A 22443-nucleotide genomic window follows, 5' to 3' on the forward strand; every position below is an offset into this window, starting at 1 on the left:
AGAGAGAGAGAGAGAGAGAGAAAAGGCACGAAGATTATTTTAGATTAAAGGAAACTAAAGGGACATGACAAACCAAATGGTAGCAGAATCTTCTGTTGGGTCCCGGATTTAAAAAACTAACAGCCATGGTGCATATTTTGGAGATAATTGGAGAAATTGGAATATGTTTTATATTACATAAAATTATGATATCAACATTAAATTTCTCTTTTTTTAAGATTTTATTTATTTATTTGACAGAGAGAGAGACACAGCAAGAGAGGGAACACAAGCAGGGGGAGTGGGAGAGGGAGAAGCAGGCTTCCCGCCCAGCAGGGAGCCTGATGGGGGCTCGATCCCAGGACCCTGGGATCATGACCTGAGCCGAAGGCAGACACTTAAAAGACTGAGCTACCCAGGTGCCCCTAAATTTCTTGAGTATACTAATAGAATTGTAGTTATGTGGGAGAATGTCTTTGTTCTTAGGGGTAAAATGTCATGATGTCTAACTTATTTTTAAATGGTTAAGTAGACCAGGGCGCGTGCGTGGTTTGTTTGGTTAAGCATCTGCCTTTAGCCTAGGTCATGATCCCAGGGTCCTGGGATCGAGTCTTGCATTGGGCTCCTTGCTCAGCAGGAAGCCTGCTTCTCCCTCTGCCTGCAGCTCCCCCTGCTTGTGCCCTCTCTCTCTCTGACAAATAAATAAAATCTTTTTAAAAGTGGTTAAATAGACCAACTGTATTTACTATATATTTATGAAAAGGGGAGAGAAAGAAAGAAATGTAGTAAAATAAAAAGGGAAAAAGAAGGCAAAATAAGACAAAATAAGATGAAAATACTATATAATTAAAAGGACTGTTGATTAATATGGTAGTTTTTGTAAATATAGATATTTCCAGTTCATAGTTATATGTTTACTCATTTTACTCATCATATTTTAAACCAAATAATCAAACTATATTAAGTATTTTCTTGAACTTTCTATTCTCTTTGGTTTGATGCTTTAGTATAAAGTTTGTGTAGGTCTTTAATCAAGCAGGTGAAATTAAAGTTGGGTGTATCTTCAGAATTACATTTCATGGGATTTGATAACTTTGTCCCTTCAGAGCAGGAACTGAGTTGTGAGATTTTAGATCCTTAAATAAGACAATATGGAAAGACTTCTCAAAAGCATTTCTAATAGACTTCGCTCTGTGCAGATTTACTACTACTACTTCAGATGGTGCCCCGTCCCCTGGAAAGGCATTCTTGCACTTGGATCAGAGATGTACAGAGAGGGGGAAGAACTCAGCATTTGGACAACATGAGAGACTGGCATAGAATGTAGTATCTGAATCCGCCGGAATCCTTATGTTATCCTGTATTAAAACATCTCTTTCAGGCGGTGAAATTGACTGTGTGGATAAGGATGGCAACACTCCTCTCCATGTGGCTGCAAGATACGGTCATGAGCTTTTGATTAACACCTTAATAACCAGCGGAGCTGACACAGCCAAGTAGGTTACTGCAAAAATACTGCCATGTAGTAGACAGTTTCCATTAATCTAGGTTAAGGTGGATCTGTACCGTTATGCTAAATACAAATTAAATTTGCACTAAGTTAAGGGACTTTTAATGACAGATGCAAGGAAGAACCAATTTTATTTTCGGCTGTATCAGAAAGAGGACTCGTCCAGTGGTTTTAATTAGGGAGACTGGAACTGTATTCCTAACTCCACTTTCTAATATTCTGTTCCTTCCAGTGTTTAGTATTGGTTAAGCAGGAAGAATAAGACATAATTGGGCAAATTCAGAATTTATTCAGGGTGCTTGCTGAGTTTTGACGATAGAATTAGGGGGTACCACTGAGTAAATCTACTGCATAGGGAAGGTGGACTGACTTCATGTTACACTTCAATTCCACAAGAATATAAGCATTTGAACAAGTCAGTCATAGTGCTGGGTGCTATGGGAAATTTCAGAAATAAGTCACCTGGTTGGTACCTTTAAGGAGCTAATAATTTTGTTAGAGGCCCAAGGCCCTCTTGAGACAAAGAACCATGCAAGACAGTATATACTAAAATATAAAATAAATATATAAATATCTATATAAATATAAATAAAATCCTAAATGAGGCAGGATTTAAGTGGCAAAGCGTTCAGGGTAGACAGTATATGCCATTGAGTGTAGACAGGTCGGAGAGAGCTCAAAGGTGGCCAGAGTTTCCAGAAAAGCCTTCAAGCAGGTGAGTTTCAGGCAGGCTTTGAAGGATGACAATTACTTGAGTAGAGCAGGAGTGCAGACATCCTGAGCAGGGAGGAAGGCAGGAACAGAGTTGAAAGAGTACAATTCTAGGACGCTCTGCCCTGAGGTAGTATCATGGGTGGTTGGGAGCTCAGACTTTCGTGGGCACTACGTGGGCTCCAATCCAAGCTACCTCGCCCGTGAGCTGTGTGACCTTGAGCCTGTTCCTAAAGCTCTCTGTGCTTTGGTTTCCTCATTTCAAAAATGGGAGTAATAACAGTACTTGCCCATAGGTGTGTTATGAGGATTAAAGGATTTAATTACTAGTAAAGCTCTCTGGTATAGGTAAAGATCGATGTATGAGTTATATAAATTATTGCCTAACATTATTAAACAAGATAACCCATGTTAAAAGCTCTTTGAAGAATGCCTACCACAGAGGACGCTATCAACAACTGTTATTTTATTACTTAATAATATGTAGTAGAACCAAATTCAAGAGAGCCATAAAAAACTGAATAAAGAGTGTAGCTTTGATCACAGAGACCATGGGTAATAAAAACTAAGTTTTCAGGAGAACAATATAAGAGCACTGTAGCATTAGAAATTCTATTTTATTTGCCAAGGTTGTGCAACAGAATTGAAGATCTTGCTTGAGAATAAGCCAAAATTTAAATGGTCCGTGGAAGGCACTGGTGGTTTCCAGCAACCTCCTAGGGCCCCAATCTAGTGGCGGGAACAAGATCCAGAGCAGATGACTCAAGTATTGTGAGGTTTGTACCACACTATGGGAACATTCAGGGAGACACTGACTCTGCGGGCTTCACGAAAGAGGTGACATTTCAGCAAAAAGAAGGATGGGTAGGAGTTTGTCAGGTAAACAAAATTGTGTGAGGTAAAAAAGATAGAGGGAAAGCAAGGAAGGACATTCCAGGAAGAGAGAACAGTATTTACAAAGGCACAAACATGTGAATGTGTTGAAAGATTGCCAAGCCTGGATCATCTGATGTGTGTGGAGAAATGGAAAGAAATGAGGTGGGAAGGCAGGAAGAGCCACATCTTGAAGGACCTTGCATGTCCCGCTATGGAGTTGAATTCTGTTCTGAGGAATTTGGAAGCTGTTAAAGAATTATAAAGTGGATGTAGGGAAGGTTGTGTCTCATGATCCCATTTGTGGGTGCGAAAGATCATTCTGATAATAGCCCACACATGGGGGAGGTGGTCCAGACCAGGGACATGTGGTGGCCTCTTGCAAATGTCCAGGGAGGAGAAGATGAGGACTTGGGCTCAGGACCAGGCTGGGGGTGGAAAGAGAGGGTCACGCTGACAAACAGTAAGAGCAGTGGGCTGTCTCCTTTCAGAAGAAAGAAATCCACTTACAGTCAGCCTTTTTGACTGGGCTATTGCAAGTTAAAAGAAGCATCTCAGTCTTGTGGAAAGAGCACTGTCCTAAGATTCAGGGAGCTCTTACTGGATTCTGAGTTCCCCACCAGGTCATGGCTACTCAAAGCCGGAGATCATAAATGCTCCACGTTCGTTAAGCAGGAGTCAAATATCTAGGCACATCCACTTCACCCGTGATATGTTAATATTTTCAGTGGTAGTTTTCTTTCAACTCAGGGCCACTTGGGGAGTTTTAACCAAACAATCACGAATTTTTTTTTAAGATTTTATTTATTTATTTGACAGAGAGATAAGAGTGGCAGGCAGAGGGAGAGGGAGAAGCGGGCTCCCTGCTGAGCAGGAAGCCTGACTCAGGGTTCGATCCCAGGACTCTGGGATCGTGACCTGAGCCAAAGGCAACCGCCCAACGGACTAAGCCACCCAGGCACCCCCAAACAACCATGAATTTCTGATTTTCTTTCAGATTTGGATCCACTTGAGTGAGAAATGGGGCCCACTACTTACTTAAAATTTCCCCAAACACATTTGCTCAGTAAGCACAAGGTTCATTTCTTTGTAATTATTTTGCCTGCAGTTTATGCGAGCACACACCATGTGGCAAAAGTGCCTTAGAGATGGCATTGTTGTTCAAGTAGCCTTTCCTTCCACTGCCTGTGCTGTGTCCTGGGGATGCCGCGAGGCAAACATTGTCCCAGCCTCAAGGAGCCGCATCTGGTTATGTCACAGCGTATCTGGGGATAAGAACGCTCCCTGCAGTAAACAGTGGTTCATTAGGCCGCACTTGCGCATGCGCGCGCACGTGTGTGTGTGTATGTGTGTGTAGTGCATGGGGAGGGAAATCACCTGACGGGAAATGTCAAGATGGGGGAAGGAAAGTTGGAGAAGATTAACTTTGCTAAGATCCCTCAGAAAATCACTGTTCTCTGGGTTCCTTGTAGATCTATGTGGAGTAGCTTATTAAAGCGGAGAAAAGTAGGACTTTTCCCTCTATTAATAAGTAAACAAATAGCATTTATGAAAATAACCTGTCCTAATTCATTAAAAATATGACCAAATATATTTTAAAAGATCTCTATATGGTAAGTGTTATGGTCATTACTTTCTTATGATTTTGTTTGAATCTCATTCTCGGGCCTGATGAAATGTTTTTGATATTCTTCTTTCTTCTCTGGGCTTTAAGTCAGAGCACTTTCTGCAACTTGACTCAGTGCTCATGCAACTTTATGTGGTGCCAAAGTCCTCTGGTTTTTCTTCTTTAACTTTTTTTAAGTTTGAGCCACTTGTCTCTGGGATTTTAATTTGTCTTCTGCCTTACTTATTCTGCCTCAACTACAGCAAAATTAGGGGTGTTATAGTTATTCAGGTAACTAGTTCTGCCATCTGTTCCTTCACTAAATGTTTGCTGAAGGTCTGTGAAGTCTCACCCGCTGCGTCAGCTTCTGGGGTTGCAGGAGTCCCTGCCCTCAAGGAATTTATAATTCATTGGGGGCAAGAATTAAACAAGCAGTTATAATCATGCATGCAAAGTGTGATGCAAGAATCACTGGGTGCCACTGGATCCAGAACGTATGTTGGACATAGCAGGGCTGGGGTGGGGGGTGGGGCTTCCAGGAAGAGCAGTGCTTAATGGAGACTGCAGGGTTAATAGCAATTAGTTAGGTTGTGGTACTGAGAGACCTGCGGATCCCAGGTATAGACGTAAGTTATTTTTATTATAGTGTTACTTGAATATGTATAAATGTCAAACTCAGTAGAGACTCCTTAGGGTTTGCCTCTGCTATATCAGTAAGTCAAAAAAAAAATTACAGCATACATGCAAACAGCACTCAGTTTTCACAGGTTAACAGTAGCAGCAAACATTTATGAGTGCTTACCTGTGCTAGGCACTAACTCTCAGGAATTATATTTAATTGTCACAGCGACCCCATGGGTAAGTGACATGATGATCGCCATCTTATAAGTGAAGTAAATGAGGCGCAGAGAAGTTCGCTTACTTGCCTGAGGTCACAGAGCTTGTGAGGGGGTGGAAATGAGACTCTATCCTCGGCCATCTGGATCTGGAGGCGAGGCTTCTCAGTGAGAGGCTTATTGCCTCGCTATGTAGTGGATGGTGCGATAGCGCACCATTTGCCAAAACTAAATCACCGTTTTCATGGGGTTATTGTCCTGGTGGCCGAGGTGCTATCTTGTTAGAGGTCAGTACATGCTGCAGGACTAGAAGTTTTGCAGTGGCTTTGACACAATAGAGGGCCAGTGGGCTTGTCACAGAGTACAAACGCCAACTACTGCCAAATTCGGTGCATCTAGAAGGCTAAGCATACTGCATTGTCACTGGCCCTTCCCAGCTTCAGGCATCATTTGTCTGTTACGTCCACTTTTTTTGTGTTCTTATTGGCCCCTGCCAATTTACAAGTAGTTCCTCATGACACCAGTGTGATCCCAAGTACAGACACGGGCGCTGACATATGGCAGAGGTCTGTCATGAGAAGGTGGTTGTTGAGATGAGCCAGAATATGCTTTTATACTACTTGCTTTAGGATATCATCAAAAGGAAAAGACAGTTTAGAAATTCCCACAGAGAACTCTTGAAAGCCCGAAGGTATTTCCGGTGGCCCCCAGAGATGCACTAACTAGTTTGAGAAAGGCTATGAGAAGCTGGGCACAAAAATGAGTTTCTTGTGCCAAACGAAGCCTGGGGCAGGATAGAGCCTTGGCTTCTCCAGGAGGAAGGGGCAGAAGTCCACTGAGTCTAGAATACTGGTTGATTAAGCAACAGCTAGATCCAGAAGTGGCTTGTTAAGCCACATTAGAGTGTTTGGTCTTGACTCAAAAGAAACCACTGAAAGTGTCAGTAGGTTGCAAACAGCAAGGACCAGCCTCATTGTTGTCAGTTATACCCAAATGCCTCTAACTTAGGGGTGTGTGATAAATACTCAGAATGACATAGATAAAATTAATAGGAAACTGATCTTTTGATTTGGGTTGATCAGTCAAGTAAGAATCATAAAATCATTTGATGATCAAAAATCATCAAATGTTTTTATCTCACCTGCTAAGTGGACAAAACTAAACCAATCCACCTTCCCTAGGAGACTTGTGAGATAAGCACAATGAAGAATTTTGAAATGTAAGAAGATAGAAATGCTAGAAGATCACAATTTATTCTTGGCTTTTTAAGAATCACAAACCTGATTTTAAGGAATCACAGCCTGATTACAACTTCAGAACTTACAGAATGCTGATTATGCAACTAAGCTAATAATAATTTCAAGGACAGTACTAATACTAACTTTTATGGTAAAGGCTTATGGTCCAGACCTTCTGTTAGCACCTGGGTGCATTATTAATTAGTTCTTACAATTGTTACAATTCTTTGTTCTTAAAATTCTTACAATCTTACCCTGTAAGATGACACTGTTTTGATCTTTATTTTCGGGATTGAGGGAACCATTACATACTTGCCAAAGATGAAATAGCTAGCAAGTGTCAAAATTAGGACTCAAACCCAAGATTTCTGACCCCATCACCTTAACTAAAGTGTTTTTTTAGCATACAGCCTGAGGGAAGGCTCTAGAAAGCACTGGAAGTGAGAAGGAACAGCCCTCTCTGATGCCAAGGGGAAAGCTTAAAAGAACTGATGTTCTAATAGTGCACAAGCCCTTTCCTTACCTCTGATAGCTGTCTACAATTTATTCTGACCTCATTTATTCTGAAATAACTGGGTAGGAGATGCCAGCTAACAGCTAAATTAGAAATAGCTAATACAAATGTGTCCCATTAATTTTATGACTGGTCAAATGTAGCATTTTAGCTGGAATTGGTCTCCTCTTTCCTGTAATTTATGCATTGTTAAGTTTAGTGTTATCTGACGTCTTTATTTCTTGATCTTCTTTGATGTATAAAATAAGATAAAATAAGAGTGATGCTTATTTGCCTAAGACAGCCAAACCCTAATTTTCCTGCTAAAGGTTTTATGACTCTTCCTTTATAAGCAGTCTTACTTTATAACAATAAAGGAATAATTTTATTTTGAAATGCGTGAATCATTTCTGAAGTGATTCAGAGATTCTGAATTTGACTTTTATTTTCTTTCCAATCTTGGCCTGATTGAACCATAGTATCATATTCAAGTTCAAATGCCAGTGGTACTTGAGTCTAAATCAATATGTTTTCAAACCTACATGGAGGTGGTGATGTTTTATTAACTATGGAATAAAATATATATATCAAACAATTTTTGCTAGACCTTTTAGAATAGTTTTACCCCCTTCTCAAGTTTATAAGTAATAGAAACAAAAGAGAGAGTTAGCTAATGTAGAGTATGATGAATTAATATAATGATGTTAAGTGGCAAAGTTGATTAGAAATATTAATAATGAAGTTTATGGAATATGTTATAATGCTGTTGCTGTTACACTGTCACGTACACTTTTTATGTTTTTCCTAATTGATTTCTTATAGAATTTGATGCTATTTTCTCTAATTCATTTGCTTGTATTACTGTACATAAAGATACGTATTTTTGTATCTTTATAAAATTTATTAAATTGTGTATATATGCATACATGCATGTATATGCATGTGCATATAATATGTAATACATAACATTTTAATATATCTTATATATTATATATTTGTACACATATATATTTCTATTAAAGTTATATTTAAAGAATGGGGAAGGCTCAAAGAAATCTTGAGAAATCCAACCCAATTCCAGGCACATTCTTTCAGAAACTTAAAACCATCCTAGAAAATATTGTTTTTCTCTTGCAAATGTCCAGAGATACTAATATAATCACATTTTTGCCTTACTTGCCCTAAACAAATAAAGTGGTTAGGTACAGTCTCATTGGCTTAAAATTCCATTTAGTAAGGTGTTTTTAAAACATGTTATACATGCTAAAAAATCACGGCATCAAGAGGACAATATAAAGAGCAGCACAGATAGAAAAGCTTCTCTCCCATCCCCCAATGCCCACTTCCTTTCCGTGAGCGTCAAGGTTGTCACTGGTACAATTGCTTTTCAGAATTGTTTTTGTAAATGATGAGAGAGGCAATTACAAGCAGTTCTCCTCTGCATGACACTGCCCGGAAGACAAGCAAATTGCATCTCTTGATGGATGCCAGCTATTATATACAGTGGGTTGGAAATCTCCATATAGGGAAAGGAAAACGAACAGAGGGGAGACTGAACAAAAACACCAGTACACAGAAGTTTTCACAGAAAGAGAGAGGTAGTTAATTGTTGACTGACTCAGATTTGGCAGAACGCTGAATACCATGAAATAGCTGTGAATGTGTATATACTTTCACACATTCACACACACCGTAATAACTTTTGAGATAGCAAATAAAAGTCATGTATCTGAAACCTAACCAACTCAAACCATATGTATTTCTTAATGAGTTATAGAATCTGAAAACAGGCAACGTTGTGCCAGGGAAGAAACTTGGGTCATTAATGCTGCAGGTGTAAATACACGTACTTACTTGTGTTATGCAGAGGATTTGCAGAATTTGAAATACGTTATTTGACTGTGGTGAGATATTCTGAGAAATGAGCACTAACATTATAAATTCTTCTAAGAACACCGGAACCTCTCGATGATGCTGTTTGTTAGGAACGACAGTTCAGCACACGGCTTTGGGTCCTTGTGTGAGGAGGGGTGATAGGCAAGAGGAAGATTTGATTTTAAAGGAAAAAGCACGGCTCTTAGAAGGGACACTGCCTGTCCCTTAAGGGAGCATCCTGGGGACTGTGTTATGATGGGGTATCAGTCTAAAAAGTCCTTTTCTAGACTCTTTCTGTAATACTGTTAGGGAAAGTATGCTAGATTTATGAAACGTACGCAAGATAATGTGTGTTGCTCCAGCACATTTTTGTGACTGGTGTCCTGAGGTGGGTTAAAAGGCAGTATGAAAGTCTGTTAGGAAGATGAAGTTGTACCCGCAAAAGGTAAACATTGGTTTTTAGTCGCATGCAACTTTTTTTTTTCAATAATACAGCCATTATTAACTCTTAGCAAAGTACTTGGCACATAATAGGTCAATAGTATTTCTTTATCAATTCAAGGAATCGAACAGGTCGCTGAATAAAACAGGTTGCTGACATAAAACTACTCAGCTGAAAGAAAAAAAGGTAAATTAATCTTAAATGTAGAGTCACCCTTTATAGGAAACATTATCTTAAAAAGATACATTCCTATTGTTAGGGGTTTTTAATTCTGGTCTAGGTTTAGGATTTTATTATGTTAAGGTGGAAAATGATTGTATAATAATTTCCTGAGTGGAGGAATTATAAAATTATTTCAGGCAAGGGTCCTGAAGCAAGGTGTTGTGGATTTAATTTTCATCAGAGAACTTCCAGAAACGTTGTCCTTCTGCATGTATCTTGAGATCTGTTACTGTGAGCCGCTCTGTTTTTTCCTCCTCAGGTGTGGAATCCATAGCATGTTCCCCCTACATTTAGCTGCCCTAAATGCTCACTCTGACTGCTGCAGAAAACTCTTATCATCGGGTAAGTAACCCCATTAGCACAGATGAGGCTTAATGTGTCCTGTAAGTGAGCCACATGGCTCTAGGTGTCTGGTCAGAGTAAGTGGCTACCTGTGCTTCCTGTCATTCATTACCTGATCTGGGGACAGCTCCCAGCAGTCCTTGGTGTTGTTGCTGTTTGAGTGTCAGTATTCCTGCCCGGAGATGAGAGTCTTGCCTGTTTTTCAAGTTAAAGCTTGGGTGAGCCAGAGTGAGAGACAGGCAAAGGGGTGGCCATAGCTTACCGGAAGTTTGTCGGAATCAGAGAAAATATCTTTGAGGCTTAAAAGGGTGGATTTAACAGTTAATATTTTCAACAAAGGAAAAAAGGCCAAAGCCCCCACATTTTGACAGTAGAAATGTCACGTTACCTTCCTCCTCTGTGGGCTCTGATAAATCCCTATAGTGTGATCCCCTCCAACTAGGTTTAATTTTTATTTTTTAAATGTGGGTCTGTTTGGAACCAAGAAATTCTTCCTGGTTTGGAGCTTTGCTAATCTTTCTTATCACTGCTTCTGCCAACCTCCATGTATTAAGAAGTTCCTGGCTTTCAAAGGTGATAGAGGTCTGCAAGGCAAAGATTGTTTATGAATTAATTCAACAGACATCCCAGAGGCATTTTTTTTTCCTTTTAAGTGCTTTACCTGTGGTTGATTCTGCCTTCACTGCTTTTGGCATGTTTAAAAATAATCCCTGCATGAAAGCATGTTTCCTGAATCTTAAACCAGCTGAAAGCTAATAATACACATAAGAAAATATCTACTCCAGCATGTTAAGATCACTCCTTTGCTGTCCATGTTTTCTCCATGTGTTCTGTCTGCCTGTCTATTGCCCTACTTATCTCAAATTGGTTTCATAAATTTCTATCCTGGAATTGAAATATGGGGCTGTGGTTCACCCAGGGCTGAATGTGAAAATAAATTCTTCTAGACTTCATGGTTCTTCCTATAAAATTGCCAAGCTTGAGCAGTTACCATTCGTTTCCATGACAACCTCTTTCTGACTACAATTGCTTGCGTTCTGGTTTTTCTACTAACTGATTTTTCTGTCTCTGCAATGTTTCTTGTGGTTTAACTAGGACAAAAGTATAGCATAGTATCCTTGTTTAGTAATGAGCACGTGCTGTCTGCAGGCTTTGAAATAGACACCCCAGATAAATTTGGAAGAACGTGCCTTCATGCTGCTGCTGCAGGAGGGTGAGTAGTTAGCAATTTCAGTTCTTGTTTCATGACTTAACTCCTAATTTCTCTTACTTGGCTTAAGTTGTCTGTGAATCAAAAGCAATTTCCTTAGTAAGATGGGTAAGAATCATTTCTGCCAATACCAAATATCACTTTTGCATTTCCATATTAATTGTATGTTTGTTCTTCCTAAGAAAAAATTTTAGCCCATCTCATATAGAAAATAGTTTTCTTTTGTTTTCTCTTCTCTCTCTCCTTTTGTTTTTAATTGTAAGTCTTCAGCCTATAGAATATGTATCTACTTGATATGCACTCTACCAAAAGAAAATAATTTGAAATTTGTTCCTAAGTTTTTCCTTTTTTGTCACTGGTAGGTGGAGGATGATCAAGGAAATCCAAGACTGAGTTAGTTCACGTTTATTTACAGCTATTTTTGTCCTTATTTCAAAACTGATTTTTTTTAAAGATTTTATTTATTTATTTGAGAGAGAGAAAGAGATAGAGAGCACGAGAGGGAAGAGGGTCAGAGGGAGAAGCAGACTCCCTGCTGAGCAGGGAGCCCGATGTGGGACTCGATCCCGGGACTCCGGGATCATGACCTGAGCCGAAGGCAGTCGCTTAACCAACTGAGTCACCCAGGCGCCCAAAACTGATTTTTAAGTACGTAAATGGTTAAAGGTGACTAAAGGTCAAGAAAACCCAAGGGGTTGGCAGGAAGCGATTTAATCCTTGCCTTTTTGTTTCAAGTTGTAAAGAGCATTTTTCATCAGATACTCTTTTTCATATCAGTGGTGAGAGTGAGGCTCTGATCAATATGTTGTTGATATGTGACCCGATATTGACCAAACATGGCCTGTCTCGGATGACCTTGTTTGGGTAAGGTGTTAGTTCTTAATCAGTTTGCTAGTCCTCAGGGAACAGCAATGCTTCTCCATTTGTCATCTGTACATTATCAAAGGCATTACCTCTTTATCAGAGGTGGGTTGACTGTGAAGCTTTAGGGCCCTTCTTTGCACGGGTCCCTTCCGAAACCTTGTATTTAGTTTTATATTCATAATTGTGTGTTATTTTGTAAACGAATCTCCTTCTCCCCAACCCTTCTCTCCAAATCGAATGAGCTCCATAAGACACACATCTGGATCTGCCTCTGCCTTTGATCCTTTGGTTTTACTCAGTAAGAGACAGGTGCTTTTATATCAACTAGTGTGTGACACCAACACATAATGGTCTCAGAAAGTTCTTATATTTTCTGACAAACAGCGGGTTCTCTGAGAAAGGTGGCTACAAAGAGTGGATAGGGGTAGGGGAGAGCCCTGCTCGGGTTCCTCATTAATGAGATCATTTTTCATATTTAAATGATAATAAAACAATAAATCCTAGACTACTTCTCAGCACTCCAAGTTTAGAACAATAATGGATGATTGTCTCTTTGTATGCTGACATTTAAAAAAAGTATCAGACCTTGGCAACACACCATTCTGGATTCATATCTGAAACTCCTATTACAATTATTATTTAGCGACATGCCTTTCAATAGGAAAATTCACTTCAGTGGGTCCTTTTTCTCTACTAAACATGATTTATTGCTTCTGCGAATGACAAAGAAGCTTTGGAAGATCACTATGCTCCATTACATCATTTCCGGCCTTTTAGTTTTTGTACATTTATTTATTTACCTGTATTACAAAGACAGGGAAATGCAGCTGTTTTATTTCCCATTTTGGAGAGTCTGGGTTGAAAATGGTTATCACGGTGAATTCATTCTCCTGTGATAAAAGGTAATGCTTCTCCATTCTGGCTCATTGTTTAGAGGTGATGTGAAATCATCATAGGTGTAAGGGGTTGTTTCCCAAACTCTTGATGGTTTTAAAAGAGAATCTTGGGATACACGATGAAACCATCACTAAAAGGTTTAACCATGTAATAATTATTAAATACCTTGGTCATGGAATTGAAAATGTTCCATCAAGCTCTTTGATGCATTGATTTATTAGCTTGGAAAAAGGAATTTCAGGAACCTTAGATCCTTGCAATACCGTATTCCTCTAAGATGTTCAGGTTGGTTTTGCGTTAGCAGAATTTAAAGCTGGAGCTATCATTTCATCTTGGCCTGCACTTTGCCAAAAACAGCTCTTTTGAAGATAGCCCAGCAATTGACCTCTACCATCTTAATGATGTTTTTTTCCCTGTCTTTCTAGTAATGTGGAATGTATAAAACTCTTGCAGAGCAGTGGAGCAGATTTCCATAAAAAGGACAAGTGTGGGAGGTATGTAAACAGGGAATTCTGCTTCAAGTGCCTCAGTAACAGGGATGGGGAGCAGTCCATCTGGAAATCATGTTATAGTGAAATGGTAAACAGGGAAGCTAGCTGGGGAGATTCCATCCTCAGAAGGAAATCCCTTTTTGTAGTGAAACACCAACAAAGCAGGCACAGGCCCCAAGACAAGCATCTCCTCTCACGGCTTCTGTTACAAGGGCCAGGTGTGTCTTGCCTTCTTCCAGTTTTGTTCCCGTAGCATCTCTCTACCCCTCCCCTCCACGTGCACCCTGGCTCTTGGAGTTGCGACAGGTTTCTTCTCTTAGCAACCTACCTAGGCTAACGCCTACTCACCCTTCCAGATTTATATCAAATAACCCCTCCTGCCCCCGCTGCACGGGTGCCCCTCCTCTCTGCTCCCTTGGGACCCTCCCTACTGCACAACTGGAGCACACATCACACTGTTCTAGTGGGCCAGTAAAAGAGCCCATACATTGACTGTAAAATATAAAAGAGTGACCTTGAAAATTAATAAATAGTTGGTAAGATAAAGTTATTTTATTTCTACTATTCCATTTGATTATTATTCCCTAACTGTTGGCTAGGGAAGTCATGTTTCTGCAGTGCCTTACTCTTGGCAAGGTGCATGTATTTCCTATACATTACCCACTTGGTTTTTCATAATAACTCTATGAAATAAATGGGGATGCTTCCTATCCTTTTTAATAGATGAAGAAATTGATCTTAGAGAAACTAAGTGAGTTATACCTATAATAAATTTATGTGTACATGTAAAATTCCAGGAATTTTAGATCTAGAGTAGATGTTAGGGGGTAGCTGCTCATGGGTCATTATTGAAATAAGGACGAAGAAGCCCAGGCCCAGAGAGGGGATGTGATTTGGTGCAGCTTACAGATCTGCCTGGACTAGAACCCAGGGCTTCTGATTCCTTGGATATTGTTCTTCCCTCTAATCTGTTTCCCTACTTGTAGGGACTTGTAGTTCAATGGAGAAGATGAGACAATACCAAGGGCTAAAGGCAAGGCAATATGAGATGAGAGCTCAAGAGAGACCCAGACAGGAGCTGCACAATCTCAGACAAAAGGGAAAGAGAACTTCTGGAACTTAAGAAGCTTTGGGGTTTTGATAGGTAGAAGTGGTTCAGGAGAGGACATTCCAGGGAAGAAAACAACATGGGGATAGGTAGGGGAGATATAGACATGACTGGGGAGACCTCAGGTGATCCCATTTGGATGCAGTGATGGGTTCATATAGGGGGGATAGAGAAACTTTATGAAGGTCATTTGGGCTCAACTTAGAAAGGTCTTTGATTCCAGACTAAGGAATCAAGACTTTGCTCAGTAGAGAGGACTAGTGGTTTTAGAACAGAATGTCCTATGTGGGTATTGGACCTTAGAAAATCCAGTTCTTCACTCATACCAACTAGAAATTAGATGGAAGTTTGATTAGAGCTAAGGAGGCCAATAGGGATGGTATTGCAATAGTCCAAAAGAGCTAATGTAGACCTGCACCAGGATAGGCACTACGAATGGAAAGAAAAGATAGATCCCAAGTAGGTGGCCTTAGCTGAAGCCACTGTCTTTGTGGCCTCAGCTCCAAGTTACAAAGTCAAAGGAAGGCATGTCCCTTGGCTTCCACACTCTGAGAGCTAAAGAGCTTTCCCCACTCCTAGGAATACTGCTGTCAGGGCTAATGCTGATGATGGCGGCGGGGGGTGGGGTGGGGGGTGGTGTCTGTTTTTCAGATGAATGAAGTAATAAATTGCTGTCTGTTTTTCAGGACGCCTTTGCACTATGCAGCTGCAAATTGTCATTTCCACTGTATTGAGACATTAGTGACCACAGGGGCCAACGTTAATGAAACAGATGACTGGGGACGCACAGCTTTGCACTATGCTGCTGCATCAGACATGGATAGAAAGTAAAAACAGCCTTGCTCAAATTTCCTTTGGGGGTATGACTGGGGAGGGGGAGGGTTTGCTAAGTTTTCTTCATGCTACCTCCTTGAAGCTGTGAATGAAGAATCTCTCTCATCCAGACCCAGAGGAGTTAGAATTGCCTCATCCCTAACCCCGGTTTTCCCATTCTGCTCTCTTTATGTTTGATTATTACGTGTCACTGCCCCATTGTTTCTCTTCTCCGGTCTTTGGGTTGAATGCCAAATGGGGCTGTCAAGCTCAGGTTTTCAATTCATTCAAAATCACTTGTAATTTATTTTGTCATATCCTACAGTTTTCATCATCACCACTTAAATGCTTCATTTGCCCTCAAACTTACATTTGCTAATAAATTCGTTACATGGCAGAAGTATCCATCTATGTATAATCCCAGTAGCCTTCAAATGCAGTGTCAGTGTGTGCAAAATTGGCACTGTTGTTCCAAACTGGGCATGAATGCTCTTTCAGGAGCTGAAGGGGAGGAAGTTGGATACCCTGGAAATGTTTGGATTCTAGGTGCCTAGGAATAGAAAGCAGAAATAAATGAACCAGTTCAGGTGGGAAAGGAGGGAGAGGTGCCTGCCTACAGCTTATGAGATTGTTCTCAAAGACTCGAGGACCGAGGCCTCCTTCATAGGAATGCTTTTTGGTGACCCTGTTTGGAGAACTATTGACTTACTTGCTGTGCTGTGCTATGGAATTGATTCTGGGTCAGCGCTAAATTCTTTTCTTATACAGCAGTGGCTTTCACATATTTTACAGTGACCCACAGTAAGAAATACATTTTACATCATGACCCAGCATATACACTCAAATAGGTATGTTTTAAATATATATGTAAAAAGGCAGCAAAAATTTTGTAAGACCATATTTACCTTTAGTATGTGTGATGCATTCTGATATTTTCTCTATTATTTTGTTTAAAAAAAAAGGCAACGAAATACTGCAACCCACTAAATTGATTTCACAATTCCATAATGGAGTATGATCCGTAGTTCCAGTTTGGAAAACACTGTTGATATTATATGATATTGGCAAGTCTGATGTAGCTGCACTCAGGATCTCATAGGCACATCTTTTTAGGGGAGACCTCCTTCCAGTTGCCCTCACTCAGAGGAAACGACATTTATTAGTTATTAATTCAACAAATGTTTATTGAGCATCTACTCCATAGCAGGGTCTATGCTGTTCACTTAGAATAGAATGGGGGGACAAGTATACTTCATGTGTTAAGAGCTATAAAAAGGAATCCTAGGTGATGAAGAATTGCTGTGGCAGGAGGGGTGACTAGAACCCCATTCCTGGATAAATGAGATGCTAAACTGATAAGGAGGCAGCAAGGAATGTGGTAGGAGTCAGGGAAGTTTAAGCTCCATTGCTTCCTATTTACTTGGGGAGTTTAGGATATTTATGGAAGGGTGGGCAAACTGGTGTCTTACTCTCTGATACCCGGGTGGAAGTTCTAGGAAAGGTATGCTCTCAATTGGGTTCTGTGGAAGAGAACAGATTTACTGGATGGCCTTTCAGAGAACCACGTATGTCCTCAATGAAAAAAATCAGTAGTGCTTATGTCTTTTGGGTTGCGGGAAAAGTCGTTGAGATACAAGCTGTATCAAAATCATTAGCAACTTTGCCATGAAAGCAAATAATTGTAATTTTTTTTCTTTCCCCTATGCTGAGAAGTAAGACTATCTTAGGAAATACCCATGAAAATTCAGAAGAACTTGAAAGAGCCAGAGAGCTGAAGGAAAAGGAAGCCGCATTGTAAGTTTCTGCTGAGCTGAAAGCACAAGAGGTGGTTACTGATGCTGGTCTGCTTTTTTGGGTTGCCACATAGGCCAGCCTTACTATTTTGGGGCTTTATTTGGGATCATGAGGAAGTGATATGGGCTTGCCTTTAGTGAAGAAGAAATGATTCTTTTAATATATCCTTCAGTTTTGCTATTTTCACACAAGGAACTCTTCCTAAAATTGGAACCTTTACTGAGACCATCACTGTGATGGGTCAGCAGTTTCTAGGAGTAGGTGTCTTAAATATCATTTTTGACTCTGCCATATGTTATCATATGCCTCAGGGGACATATTAAGCCTCCTCCCGGGGCCTTAGGCTCTCCTTTAATGACTTGGGGGGTAACTATTTAGCAGGTTCTAGAAATAAATGTTTTGAGAATCCAGTGTGAAATACACTGGTGGTGCTCTCCCCTCCCTCCCCAGCACACACATACCAGCTCACAAACAGCCCCCTGCTCCTGCCAACAGCTGCCGCCTGCCCCGCCTCATCCCACCGGACTCTCTCTGGCTTCTGATAGAGACTCAGCCTGGACTGTGACAAGAGCTGGGAGTCACTGCCATCACCTAGGGGTCCTGATGCGCAGGAAGCTCTAATGCTTTGTCTGACAGTCCTCCCTGTGCGACAAAGCACCATGCGAAGGTCGTGCTCTGCCCAGAGCAGTGCCCAGTATGTCGCGGGGAGTTCAGTAACTGTTAAATAAATGAGCAAATGAATGAGTGCTGCCCACACTCTGTGTCCTGCTCTGTGAGACCTAGGGAGTGGAGTGCTCTAGGAGTCTGCACACACAGAGTTCTTAGCGTGTTTATTCTCTTCTCCAGCTGTCAGAGGAACCAATTTCTCTGTGACCTGAAGGCTTGTGTCCCCTCTAGGGTCTTCCCGCTGCCCACTGGGCTCTCCTCCCATGTCTAGACCATCGGGGGAGGGGGGAGTTAGAGAGTGTGGCTCTGATACAGACTGTGGGATGTAACTTTGGCTGTCACTGGGCTGGAGACAGGACACATAGTAAAGCAGAATGACCACAGTTTTGCCCTGATATTCCAAACTTAATGATATTCAAAGGCTATAGAATCTTAACGCACCTCAGCAAATGCCCCTTTCTCCAGCGAAATATCAGCTTGTCCTGTGCCAGAGCAGCCCTCTTAACAGCTGAGGCAGAAGGAAGAAGGACAAGCAGGCGAAAGTACCTGAGCGCGCTTTCATGCAGAGAGGCTGCACCTCTCATCCAAATGCATTCCTGATTTAAAGTGCATGTCTTGATTTTGCAGCTTAGGTTCCAAAATTGCTAGCCATGGCCTCTTAGGAGAAAAGACAAGCATCCCCAGTAAAAACTGGAATTTATTTCCTCTTAGAAACAATCTGGAGGGGCACCTGAGTGGCTCAGGCATTAAGCGTATGCCTTCGGCTGGGGTCATGATCCCAGGGTCCTGGGATCGAGCCCCACATCGGGCTCCCTGCTCAGCAGGAGGCCTGCTTCTCCCTCTCCCACTCCCCCTGCTTGTGTTCCCTCTCTCGCTGTGTCTCTCTGTCAAATAAATAAAATCTTAAAAAAAAAAAGTTAAAAAAAAACAATCTGGAGAATATTCAAATTCTATAGTACTGTTGTTTTTTTCTAAGAGTGCTGTTGGTAGTATAGCTCAGCTCTATCCTGGGGTAAATAACTCTTTGGAAGCAAGTCCAAGTGTTTTCCAAATTACGTATTAAATTTGCCAACTGATTTTTAGAACGTAGTTCTTTCAGGAGCTGGGGATTGTGTGTCCACTAGAATGCTATTCCTATTGAACGATTTTATTTCAGGAGCCAAATTCTGCTTAAAATGAGTCAGACCTGGGATCCTGTCCATGGGCATTTATTTAACTACCAAAAAAAAAAAAAAAAAGACTTTTAAGGTGCAAGTTACAGAAGACTGCATGATATCAGAACTCCAATATTAGTTTGATTTATTATGGAGCATTTTATGGATAAATCATGCGACATGTAGATATTTGGTTTAAAAAATTAATGTCTTTCATCAGTTTTTCTAGAAATTAAAATGTGTTTTAACTGTGTTTATGTGTGATTTATTTCCTCCTTTTGCCTTATGCCAAAAGATAGGTGAATGTCATTTTAAAGTGTTTGAGTCACAGGATGGTATATGGAAGTGTTGAATCACTGTATTGTACACCTGAAACTAATATTACACTGCATGTTAACTAACTGGAATTAAAATAAAAACTTAAATAAAAAACAAATAAAAACAAAACCAAAAATAAAGTGTTTGACTAAACTATAGAAACTTCCTCTTGGAAGATCTTATTTAACGTACACACATCTATTGTATATTTTAAATATGATTTGAGTATTTGAGAATTTTGATTTGAGTATGAAATTGAATCTGCTTGACCTTACAAAGGACATGTTTGTCCCACTGCCACAGATAGAAAACTAAAATTATGGAGCGGTGCTCCTGCCTAGTTATTCCCTCTTTGGCCAGCAGGGTTGTACCACTTGTAACAGGCCTGGAACAGAACTCCATACATTCCTGGACACTCATGTCCTGGAGTTGGAGGCATTTCAGCAAATGTGGAGCTCCTTCCTCCAACCTACTGTAAAGATGGTGGCTTTTCCAGAAAAATTACAACTCTGTCAGAAAAGGCTTTCTAAGCTTATTATTTATTATTTTATTCTAATCTATACATAATGATGCAATTTAAGCCTCTATGTTCAAATGTGGTTATGGAATTAATACTTTATATGTTTTAAATATTTGCCCATTCCTTTAATCTTTTTATTGTTTGGGCTATTCTTAAGTTCTTTTCTTGTTATTTTCTTATTCTTTCTAGCTTTCATTTTCCAACCTTTTGATTGATAGTAGAGTCTCCAATAGCAAGGCTAAAAGTACAGCCCCCCTCTTGTTACAGTGGACTGACCACTTCTTTGTTAAATTTGAGATTTCATTTTTTGAATGTGGAGCTGTAAAACTCACTATTCAGTAATCTTTTTTTTTTTAAGATTTTATTTATTTATTTGAGAGACAGAGACAGAGATAGTGACAGAGAGCACAAGCAGGGAGGAGAGGGAGAAGCAGGCTTCCCGCCGAGCAGGGACCCCGATGTGGGGCTCGATCCCAGGACCCTGGGATCATGACCTGAGCCAAAGGCAGAAGCTTAACTCTGCTTAACCTGCTGAGCCACCTATTCAGGTGCCCCTATTCAGTAATCTTGATGACAGACAGGTTCTGTGCACTGGATGTTATACGCAAATAATGAATCATGGAACACTATGTCAAAAAATATTGAAGTACTGTATGGTGACTAACATAACAAGATGAATCACTGAACTCTACCTCTGAAACTAATAATACACGATGAATCACTGAACTCTACCTCTGAAACTAATAATACACTATACTGTTAATTAATTGAACTTAAAATAAAAAAAGGAAACCCCCAAAAAATAAGGGAAAAAGGAAAAAAACTTAATTATTCTTTATTATACTAAGTGAAATAGGTCAGACAGAGAAAGATAACTATCATAAGATTTCACTTATATGTGGAATCTAAAAAACAAGGAAAAGGAGCGAACAAAACCAGACCGAGACTCATAAGTACAGAGAACAAACTGGTGGTTGCTGGAGGTTGGGGGGGAAGTGGTGGAGGGATGGGCGAAATTGGTGAAGGGCATTAGGCGTCCACATTTCCAGCTATAAGATACATAAGTCATGGAGATGAAAAGTACAGCACAGGGAATACTGTCAATAATATTGTAATAACATTGTGTGGTGCCAGAAGGTGACCACACTTACAGTGGTGAGGATCGCATCATGAATAGAATTGTGAAATCACTGTGTTGAACACCTGAAACTAATATAACATTGTACATCAACTATTAAAAAAAAAAAACCCAAAACATTCTGTTGTCAATGCAAGAAGAGACAAATGGATTATTGTAACAGAACAGAGTCCAGACATGAACCCGTGTGTGGATAAATATGCAATATTGATCATGACATTAAAACAACTCAGTGAGGAGGGGATAGTCATGGATAATTTCTCCCCCCCCCCAATAAACCTAACCACCCTCTTGTTCCTAAAACCTTTCCTGAATTCTAGAATGGCTCTTTTAAGCTGAAATAAAGATGGAAACACACACGCATGTAAAACTTCCAGGACATAAACCCTCATTGCCATAGGATTTTTAAAGAAACACTTAAATTCACAAAGTGCTTTGTGGAACATTCATAATAGGAAAATATTTACATTAGTTATTGCTTTTAGTCTAGAGATGTTTTCTAAAATAACACCTCATTTTTATACTTACAGATGTCTAGAGTTTCTGCTTCAAAATGATGCAAATCCATGTATCCGGGACAAGGAAGGCTACAACAGCGTACATTATGCTGCTGCCTATGGCCACAGACAATGTCTGGAATTGGTGAGTTGTTCTGTCTTGTTTTATTTTCTCTAACACACACACACCCACCCCCCCCCCCCCCCCACCCCCCCCTGCAACCGCTGGTCTTAATCTCTCACAAATGCTCTCATTGCCTAATTAAGTCCTCACCAGAAATGGCCTTGAAGATACTCTGTGGTAAGTAATTAAGTTGTTTTACTTCACAATATGTAGACCTTGTTCCATTTCTGTCCATCCTAATCTCACAGCTGACTGGCAGTTGCTTCGTTTCCATATTAACTTGGACTAGGAATGTTTGACTGCTGTATGGACAGTTTGTATTTTAAAGATAATTCGGATGTATCAAATAAGCTCAGTATATTTTTCCAAAGTCACACTGATCACCCTGATGTAGTGTTCCATGATTCATTGTTTGCATATAACACCCAGGGCTCCATGCAGTACGTGCCCTCTTTAATACCCATCACCAGGCTAACCCATCCCTCCCCCCACCCCCTCCCCTCTAGAACCCTCAGTTTGTTTCTCAGAGTCCATAGTCTCTCATGGTTTGTCTCCCCCTCTGATTCCCCCCCTTCATTTTTCCCTTCCTACTATCTTCCTTTTTTTTTTTTTAAACATATAATATATTATTTGTTTCAGGGGTACAGGTCTGTGATTCATCAGTCTTAAACAATTCATAGCGCTCAGCATAGCACGTACCCTCCCCAGTGTCCATCACCCAG

General features: G+C 40.3%; 1 protein-coding gene across 9 annotated transcripts in view; it reads left to right on the forward strand.

Moving 5' to 3' along the window:
* Positions 1-22443, forward strand: part of ANKRD44 (ankyrin repeat domain 44) — a 321875-nt gene that overhangs the window by 207170 nt on the left and 92262 nt on the right. For 6 of the 9 annotated variants that reach the window (XM_073880858.1, XM_073880849.1, XM_073880866.1 and 3 more), the window contains 7 exons: positions 1361-1475; positions 10045-10127; positions 11277-11340; positions 13524-13592; positions 15384-15524; positions 17221-17304; positions 21631-21742. In XM_073880858.1, coding sequence (XP_073736959.1) covers positions 1361-1475; positions 10045-10127; positions 11277-11340; positions 13524-13592; positions 15384-15524; positions 17221-17304; positions 21631-21742 — 668 coding nt within the window. Of the gene's footprint in view, positions 1-1360; positions 1480-10044; positions 10128-11276; positions 11341-13523; positions 13593-15383; positions 15525-17220; positions 17305-21630; positions 21743-22443 lie in introns of those variants that run through there. The other 3 variants (XM_073880871.1, XM_073880840.1, XM_073880874.1) reach the window with 2 other exon arrangements.

The sequence above is a fragment of the Callorhinus ursinus genome, unplaced genomic scaffold (assembly GCF_003265705.2).
Source record: "Callorhinus ursinus isolate GAN/ISIS: 27379988/994484 unplaced genomic scaffold, GSC_fseal_2.0 scaffold2, whole genome shotgun sequence".
NCBI lineage: Eukaryota > Metazoa > Chordata > Mammalia > Carnivora > Otariidae > Callorhinus > Callorhinus ursinus.